The sequence below is a fragment of the Helobdella robusta genome, assembly GCF_000326865.2.
Source record: "Helobdella robusta unplaced genomic scaffold HELROscaffold_7, whole genome shotgun sequence".
In the NCBI taxonomy this organism is placed as follows: domain Eukaryota; kingdom Metazoa; phylum Annelida; class Clitellata; order Rhynchobdellida; family Glossiphoniidae; genus Helobdella; species Helobdella robusta.
The window spans coordinates 2,701,528-2,711,255 of NW_008705398.1; the positions used below are offsets into that span (position 1 = coordinate 2,701,528).

Below are 9,728 nucleotides of genomic sequence, written 5' to 3' on the forward strand. Positions count from 1 at the left end.
GAAATCGTGCTCACTAGATATGTTTGACAACAATTACTTCTGATATAGAAAGCAGGAGAACAGAACTAGATAGAATCACTAAACTACTCATTAATAATGGATATAAAAATGTTATGATCCAGAAAATAATAAAATGCAAAGAACAAAAAATCAGCAACAACAACAATGCAACCAACAATAGTAACAAAAACAATATAGTAATATATTATAAAAATCACATGTCAACTGCTTTTGAACAGGATAAAAAAATTATGAAAAGAATCATAAAAAATAACGTCCAAGCAACCAGCGAAAATGGTAGTTTTAAATTACGAATATACTACTCCAACCAATGAATGTCATCCTTGTGATGAAAAACAACTGCACAAGTAAACTAGAATCGATAATTGATCATAGCCATCTAATATATTTGTTCAAATATAATATTGGTGAGTGTGGGCACCATAATTCTGAATATATTGGTATGACGACGACCAAAGTTATCGAGAAGACTCATGATGCACGTACAAACTGGCGCTATAAAGAATCACATGAAAGAAAAACACAAAACTAAAATTACTAGAAAAATTTTGGACCACAATGTTGAAATCCTACATTACAATAACAACAATTATAATTTACGACTAGCCGAATCAATACTCATAGAACAAAGACACCGATAACAATTATTCAACAACGGGCAATTGGACTTCTTCCTACCAAAAAATTTAGAAACAGAAAAATCATCGATAATGAAAACACGTAAAAGTGTTATATTTAACTAAGTCGAAGATTGTTAAACTAAGTATTCACTTTACACAAACAAGGAATCAACAAAGTAGAGTAGAGGCACAGTGTAGCATCTGGGCACAAAAACAACATATTAATTTGAGTACCGATGATGGTATAGAAATACCGAAAAAAGCTTTTCTGTTCTATCATGCATAAAATAAAAAAAATTTTGTTTTGAACTAAAGAAACTTGAAAATGAATTAAGATCAACCGTAAGAAAAATCGAAAAGTTAAACAGGAAGTTAACTAATGCCGAACATGCTGTGATTTTCATCAATGTATATATGTATGTATATATATATATATACATATACATATATATATATATATATATATATATATATATATATATATATATATATATGTGTGTGTGTGTGTGTGTGTGTGTGTATGTGTGTGTTTGTGCACGTGTGCGTGTCTGTTTTGTGAGTGTTAAGAGCATTTCAAAAATAATTTTAAAGTAATCAGTGATCACACTGTTTATTAAAGGCTAAATTAAACTGATAAAGATGAAATGAATTAAAATAATAAAAAATATCATTAAAAACAAATTATATAGAAGATGAATAAACATTAAAAAATTTACTTTGAACTCCACTATTTTTTAATTTGAAAATAATAAACTAATGAATACAAATATTAAAAGTTCAAAGTCATTTGTTAAATACCATTTTAATATTTGTTTTTATCAAATAAAATTTACATAACTGGGGTTTTCTTTATTTAATTAATAGTGTATATATATATACATACATATATATATACATACCTACAAACAAACGAACATACATACAAGCATAGATTTAGTAAACAATCAATATGTAGTGCAGTTGTTCACATGATGTTAATTGAAATTTTTTATATAAAGCCGTCCGTTTGTACTGTTGCTAAAAGCTTATACTTGGTTTGTAGTATCTGAAGAGATCTTTAGTTAACGAAAACTAAAACATAAAAAGGTTAGAAACTTTTAATTTTTCATTTGTTTTTCTTTGTATGAAATGGCTAAATTGGATGTTAAGTTTCAACATGTCGAATGCCGCCGGGCGAAACTTAAAAGCTGCAATAAGACTTGTGCGTATGTGGTGTCGGTATATGTTTAGAAAATTTGATTTTTATACGTCGTGTGTGTAATGCGAATGAACGAGGAATATTCTATGTTGCACTTATTACTGGCTGCACAGATTCCTGGCAAATGGAAATAAATTAATCATTAAAATAAATTTACGTCTTTTGTAGAAAACTTTGAGGAAATATTTCAGTGCAGTTCTTTAAGTTTTATTTAGTATTATAATGTATGACACAAATGATAGTAAATAAATTAAATAATAATTGGTTTTTAAATGATACAACTTGAATTAATAATAAAATTGAATGCAATATGTCATGGGAAACGATATTTTATTTCATTGTAAAATTTTAATTTTATAAAAATTCAATACTTTATTTAGTTTTCACCCAGTAAACTTACAAAATGACATTTTTCAACAATTTTCTACATGATTTTTCAACAGATGTTCAAACTCGTTATCCTTTCGTTGTTCTCGGCCGTTTTGGCAAGAAATATCTACTGGCAGCACGAGAGAGACTTCCAAGAAGTTCTTGACGTGGAAGTCGAATGGATGAAATTTAAATCATTACACAGTTAGCATTGATATTTTTTTAATAAATGCCTACACATTTCAACCGCACGAAATTTAGCACTCTCAATGCACGCGCATTATCTGGTCTTGCCTGAAAATACAGGAACGTAAGGCATAGATGTTACCACGAACAAAAGCAGAATTGTTGGGAATTGCATGGAATTGTTATACTAATTGGTGAACCCTATTGAATGCAATATGGTTATTTTAACATTAAAATATCTAAAATGGAAATTAGAATGAAAAAATTATTATATTAATATTAATCTTCAACTTTTTCATCTATTTTTATTTATTTTAAAACTTGTCACAAAAGTTTTTATTTTCATGATCTAAAAATTCAGGTTAAATTCTTAATATCAGACTATAGCAATATTTAGGAATTAAATTTGAGACACAATGTTAGACACAATGAGAAACAATACTAAAGTTAACAGGTTTTTATTTAAATTTTGGACTGAGAAGAATGAAAGAAGCAAAAAAAAAGCAAAAGGAAGTTAAAAAAAAGAAGTGAGAATATTTGGGGTGGTCAAAAACCAAGAGTTATTGATGGGGTTTCAATCATGACCTACCCCTATCTAAAAATGTTATAAAATTAGTTTTTGACAATTGTTTAAAAAGAAAAAATTGTGTTAATAAAAATTGCAGAAATGTAAGCAAAGTGAATAGATTAATAATAATTATTTTCTTATTTAAGACAAAGTTTATGCCAACGAAGAAGAAGAAGATTTGAGAAAAAGGATTTTTGGTATGAACCACAGGTTCATAATCGACCACAACCAACTTCACGAAAAAGGTGAAAGGTCATTCACTGTTGGGATCAATCAATTTGCTGACATGGTTGGTTTTAGTGTTCTTCATTTGCTTGAATACTTCGTAATATTTTCATACAATCGGATCCTTCATCATTACACCCAAATCGTAAAATCATAATTATTCATTAGGACGTAAACTGGCCTAATCCAGTCATCATATTTGATCATTATCAAATGAAATTGACAGCAACTTCTATCATTAAACAAGTCATGACACATCATCATAATCATCGTCATCACATTTTGTGAATATCAATATTATAAAATTCATATTTTGTTTAAAATGAACTCAGACTGTTCACGAGTTCAAAGAGACGATGAACGGACTGAAAATAAATTCTGAGAGGGTCAGAGGGTCAACATACTTGTCACCCAACATCAACATGACCTTGCCCACTGAGATCGACTGGAGAAAAAAGGGACTCGTCACGCAAGTCAAAAATCAGGTTTGATTAACCGTTGTGTAATAGAATGATTTATTAATTTATTTTAGATAAAAAAAGATGTTTAAACTTACGTGAATAAATTGATTGTTGGATGGTTTTTTTTCTGCATAAATGAAAGCAATCCATTTGGTTGCATAATGATGCAATCACCTCTGATACATCATCATTGTTTGTTATCATAATCGTTTTCTTCACTATTTCAGGGTCACTGTGGATCATGCTGGGCTTTCAGTGCCGTTAGTATTGTATATTTTATTGAAATTTTAATTCATTCTCCCGTTAGGTTTATTTTCTACTTGTTTCCTTTTCTCATTCTTCATCAAATCATTAATATTTAATGATTAAACCAATGATAGATTTTAATGATTGCTTCTTATTGAAACCATGCTTATTTAAAATCATAATTGGGCAGACCGGTTCATTGGAAGGTCAACACATGAGGAAGACAGGAGAGTTGGTCGAACTCAGTGAGCAGAACCTTGTCGACTGCTCTTTTAATTATGATAACAACGGTTGCAATGGTGGTCTCATGGACAATGCTTTCAAATACATCAAAGCTAACAAAGGCATTGACACTGAAACAGCTTACCCATACGAGGCTAAAGTGAGTTTTTTTAATGCTGTTCAAAATAATTTTTGGCAAAATTTGTAGCTATTTATAGATAACAAATATCACATTGTCGACTGTTACGTTTAAATTTTTGTTAAATCATTTTTTAAAACTTATCTTTGAATTAATATTGTCTAACATTTCAACTGACAACAGAGTGGAGAATGTAGGTTCAATGAGAACAAAATTGGAGCCACCGTGACAGGATTTGTTGACATTTCTAAAGGCAGTGAAGAAAAATTGCAGGAAGTTTTGGCCACAGTTGGACCTGTGTCTGTTGCCATCGATGCTGGCCACGAATCGTTCATGTTCTACAAATCCGGTTTGTGTTGAGTTAATTGACGAAAAATTGTTTAATGTAGACCGTTTAATATTTACGTAAATTTATTTTTTGGTTAATATTGTTCTGCATGGAAAGCTTCATTATATTTTTGATTGGAATGCATTTTATGCATAGTCTTGATTCTAGATTCGGCGCCAACAAAATTGTAGTATCAAAATAAAAATATTCAATCAGGTGTATATGATGAGCCAGAATGCGATGGTGAACAGTTGGACCATGGTGTGCTTGCTGTTGGCTACGGAAGGATCGAAGGAAAGGATTATTACATCGTCAAAAACAGGTTGGCATCTTAGTTTTTGCTCGCTTTTGTATATTATACTATATGTATAAGTATGTAAAACTATTTTGTGCATCCGTCACTTTACTTTTATGATGACTAAAAATGTCATTGCACCTAATCAGATTCATGTTGTAAACTGAAATTAACAAAAGTTCACATACACTCATTAAAATAATTACGTATCGAAATTCGACAGCTGGGCTACATCATGGGGTGACAAAGGCTACGTATACATGAGCAGGAACAAGAAGAACCAATGTGGAATTGCCAACATGGCCAGTTACCCTCTCGTCTAACAAAACACGCCTGCTTTTGAAACGTTCATTTTACCCGTGTAATTATTTTTCCAACAAACTTGTACTGATTTCGTATTCAAAACTATGTTTATAACAACTGTCATAAGAGATTTAAAATTTTATTATTTGATTCAAAATTTAGTCATGATTGTTTTGCAGAGGGTTTTTATTAATAATTTTGTTATGATCGCATTGTGTTTTTTGAAATAGTCCATTTAGATAAAGCGCATCACTTTACTAATTTGATCACCTTTAAATTTCTTATCATTTTAAAATTTGATAGCTTGGCTAATTCATGAGGTGACAAGGCAAAAAAAAATCTAATTTTAATTCTAGTAATTTAATCAATCCAAAACTAAGTTATATGTTCAATTTTTTAAATTGTTAAAAATTGTTAATAATAAAAATTTTATACAAATACACGTTAAATATATGGAAATCGCAAAAATGATCGTCTAATTTGGCGCAAAAAGTTGATGGCAAAGAGAACAACGTCCTACCTCGAGGAACCGGGTCTCTGAACGCAAAACGAAGATTGATTGATACGTTAAATGTAAATACTTTATTTTCAAGTTAACATTTTCTTTTTATTTAGTAAATTTTTCAAATCTGGAAAGAACCAGAATGTTGATCAGCTTTATTAAGTCGTGCGAAACTGTCATTAATCTCTTAATTTAATTTCTATCCACAGCGCTTAATAATTTTTCAAAGTTTTTCCACCGCATTCAGATCGACGTCTCTACTTGTTTCTCCAGGCATTAGTTTTTTTTTCTCGTTCTGTTTGCACAGCTTCTTTCCCGTTTCAATACATTCATTAAACATCAGATCTTTCTCTATAAATAACTGATTTTTAAGGGCTCCAATATCGTTAGCTGCGTCATAAAAATTTGATTTTATGCTCCTTTAGCCTCATTTGAACTTCTGAACACGGTCAATGGATTTCATAATTCTAAACCATAAATTTTTCAAAGTAATAAAATAGAAAGAAAAAATTCTTTGACGTAAGGAATTTGCCTCAGATATTGTTACAATGGTCTGTGAGGCATCTTTATAAGTTGCTCAAGTACTATTAATATTAGGCTTTTATTTAAACTCTCCTTTTTCTTAGTCAAAATCAACATATCTTATAATTTGAAGCATATTTTTATCATGAGAAACACCAAAAGTTTAATCAAATAATAGACCATAGTAATTCGCATTGCAGTTTTTTGCAACAGAGGATTTTGAACAGAATAAGTCCTTAAATAAATTAATTCTTTTTGTTTTTGTGTAGAAAAATAAAATATTTGTGTTGCCTACTGTAACATCATTATAATTTTGCTTCAGAATTGGATCAAATTAAGATTGCAATTTTACCAGCCCAATAAAAATTCCATCTGTATTTTCATTATCGGTTATTGATTCCCTATGTGCACGTAAAGCAAGTTTATGAAAAGCCAAGTAGTTTTTACAACATAAAAGTCTTTTTAATACATCACGCCATTTTTGTTTTTCATGTTCAATTAAAACTGGAAATCAATCAGTGCTGCAATATTATTTAAACTATTTTCGATTTCCTTCCATTTTCTAAGGTTTCTAAATTATCGTGCATTTTTAATGATTCAGAATGTTTCCAATCTGTATATCCCTTTTTGTTTCAAAAGTAGATTTAGGCTCGAGGCGCGTAAAAAAATACAACATAAACAATAAACCGATTGGGTATAAATAGAATAAACAAGCCAAGATCGATGTACTTTCTCACTATTTCCATTTCCTGTTTTTTTGAACCAATCGATGTTAAAAGATTTTTTTCTCTAAGGTAAAAAGATAAAAATGGCTCTTTAACATTTTGGAAATATACTGCCTTTTTTACAATTGTTACACGTAAAGCATCTTTAATTAAAACTTTTCCAAAAATTTCGTAGAAATTAAGTTAACTAAAATAATGTTTAAAAGATACATCTGACAATAGATTTAAATCTTCATTTATTTCAATAGAAATACTTTCATTGGCAGCGTTTGATTTTTAGGTATAGTGTCTTCATAACCATCAGTATCAATAGAATCACTTTGATCATTTTCAGCAGACTTGGAGACAACATGGTTGGGGGAATGATATGACATCAATTTACTAGATTTTACTGCTTCTTGCTCGGCTAACATGCAATTTTTTTGAAATTTGTCACCACTTTCCTTTTTTTATTACTACATGTTTTTCCACGAAAAAATTAAAGTAAAACATTTTTTAATATGAATTTTTTTAGAATATAATTTAACTTATTCAAAATCTTACCAGGAAACATAGCAATTTGAATTAGCAGAAAAACAACGTTTTAATTAAACGGCGAAACGCTTAAAAAAACTATTTATCACTTATATATGTTAAAACTTAAAAATTTAAATTATATAAAAACCAAATTTGAAATCTGTTTGTAAACACTCAGATCGATTTGGGCGCCCGAATACCAAAAATCATTAATATATATTTATTTTTAAATCATTTTTACAAATATTTAAATTTATTACACTAATTTGATCATTTGAACAAAATTATTTTTATTGTATTTTATATAATTACAATTTTGTCAATTGTTATAATTTAAGCTTTTGATTTCATTTGTAAAAATAAAATAATAAAACTTGAATCGGTCATGTGTGCATGTTGGTACAGTATTGTACGAATGCAGGCGAATTGGTTGTAAGTATGTGCGTGTATTGTATGTTTTTGGACTGAATGATATCTAGTAGGTTTTGTTTGGTTGTGTGTATGAATGCTATTTGGTATAAAAGTGTGTTTGACAATGTACCAGGATATTTTTGTGTTTTTTATTTCGTATTTTTTAGCGTGGTTGCTATTTCGTGGTGTTTCTTTCGTTTCGTTTTGGTACTATCTCGATTTATTTCACGGAGTTTTGTTTTAATTGTTTTATTAATGTTGTTCTGTTTCTGTTATTGGTTTTTGTTTACTTAATCTGTTTAGAACATTTAGTTACGTTTATTTTTTAGTTGAAAACATTTGGAGATTTGCATTTATTTTGAAGACGCTGTATTTTGGTTTGTTTTGTTTCAATAAACTTATTGAAATTAGTTTTTGCTTGTCTTATCTCAAACATGTCAGCATTAGAAACAGGTCTTCCTTCCGGCCCGTGTTTTTCGACACGGAGATAAACATTTGCAAAGTCTCCACCAGAAGCGAAATTGCCTAGGCTGGCGGCGACTTTTATTTGCGTACAAGAAAGGAACGGTTTTCGCCGCGCCACAAAAGTTCATGTATGTAAAAATATGTCAAATAAAATGGCGAATCGACTGTTTATTTTGAATAAGTTGCTGTATTTTTTGGCGAATAATTCAAGTTTATGGGATAATGAGTCGTTTATTCTAAATGTTTCTGCTTTCTACATTAACGAGGAAGTTTTGTCAAACGAGTTTGAAATCTTCAAAATCAAAAAAATTGATAAATGCCTATCAAGAAAAGAGCTACGAAAAAACGATAAATTGACGAAATGTTTGACCATGTTGAAAACTATGAAAATTAATGGCATTCGTGATAAATGCGCAATTTTTGTCAGCGCAAATTTGAGCAAAATGCCGTCATTTGAAAAATTTATAGAAATAAATTTTGAAAATGTTGAAAAAGACTTGAAAGACATGCTTGATAAACAACAGGCGTGTCTAGGCAACGCTTTAGACCATTTTGCTGAAATGCAGTTTAAATCATGCGGCGCCTAATGAACAGTGTAAAAATATAAAAAATCTAGCAAAGACAAACATTGTTAGTAGGAAAGTAAACACTGATTTATTAAGATTAAACAAAGCTAATAACACGTTGCCACAAAGTAAACGAAATCAACTCGGAACAATGTGGTCGGACATAGTGTCATCAGCCACTGAATAAGAACAATTCACGTTGGTAAATTGAGGGCAGACAAAAACTTAATTAAAAAGTCTGTCTTCTCAATGAGCAATATTAATAAAAGTCACCGAAGAGATGTTGTTGAATTTCTGACATCAAATGGAATTAATGTCAATACGTGCTATCCTGCTTTGAAAACATCAGAGATATTTTCAGATAAAAATTTTGACAAAGATCAACAGGAATCAACTATTTTTAGAGTCAGCATCGAAAGTTCAAATGTTTCCAAGTTTAAGGATCCTAATATTATGCTGAAAAACGTTATTGTGCGCAAATGGCGCTTCAATCATACAAAACTTGATAATTCTAATATTCAGAATGGAAAATGAAATTTTAGATTATTAATTTGATGATAAAAAAGAACAATTGTCTCAAAATTCCATTTCGTTTGACGATGCAAAATCAGTCAATGCCAAATATCAGTCTTTCATTACTGATAAGAGTAACTCAATGTTAAACGTGATGCATATGAATATAAGAAGCTTAATAAACAAAACCAATGAACTTTATAATTTTTTTACAAATTTTTCTTAGAAACCTGGTTGAATAACGTCAGTGATGTTGAAATGGAAGACTACCACTTTGCTGGAAAAATTCGGTGTGGTAAGCAAAGTGGTGATGTCGGTTTTTAGGTG

General features: G+C 29.9%; 2 protein-coding genes across 2 annotated transcripts; both read left to right on the forward strand.

Moving 5' to 3' along the window:
- Positions 1 to 1,687: 1,687 nt before the first annotated feature.
- HELRODRAFT_185160 (hypothetical protein) lies at positions 1,688 to 5,560 on the forward strand. The gene is made up of 9 exons (XM_009030845.1): positions 1,688 to 1,727; positions 2,283 to 2,412; positions 3,109 to 3,251; positions 3,520 to 3,672; positions 3,876 to 3,908; positions 4,085 to 4,276; positions 4,439 to 4,599; positions 4,795 to 4,905; positions 5,102 to 5,560. The coding sequence occupies exons 2-9, from the start codon at positions 2,283 to 2,285 to the stop codon at positions 5,199 to 5,201; spliced, it is 1,023 nt and encodes a 340-aa protein (XP_009029093.1). The 5' UTR covers positions 1,688 to 1,727; the 3' UTR covers positions 5,202 to 5,560.
- Positions 5,561 to 8,474: 2,914 nt separating this feature from the next.
- Positions 8,475 to 8,909, forward strand: HELRODRAFT_164911 (hypothetical protein; the record flags this gene model as incomplete). Its single annotated transcript, XM_009030846.1, has 1 exon — positions 8,475 to 8,909. The coding sequence occupies one exon, from the start codon at positions 8,475 to 8,477 to the stop codon at positions 8,907 to 8,909; it is 435 nt and encodes a 144-aa protein (XP_009029094.1).
- Between the last annotated feature and the right edge of the window lie 819 nt (positions 8,910 to 9,728).

What these genes read in the sequence shown, in the direction of transcription:
- HELRODRAFT_185160 (XM_009030845.1), top strand. Translation starts at nt 2,283, where the DNA reads ATGTTCAAACTCGTTATCCTTTCGTTGTTCTCGGCCGTTTTGGCAAGA. An exon ending in TCAATCAATTTGCTGACATG is followed by an intron (nt 3,252 to 3,519) that starts GTTGGTTTTAGT and finishes AAATGAACTCAG; the next exon opens with ACTGTTCACGAGTTCAAAGA. An exon ending in GAATCGTTCATGTTCTACAA is followed by an intron (nt 4,600 to 4,794) that starts ATCCGGTTTGTG and finishes TAAAAATATTCA; the next exon opens with ATCAGGTGTATATGATGAGC.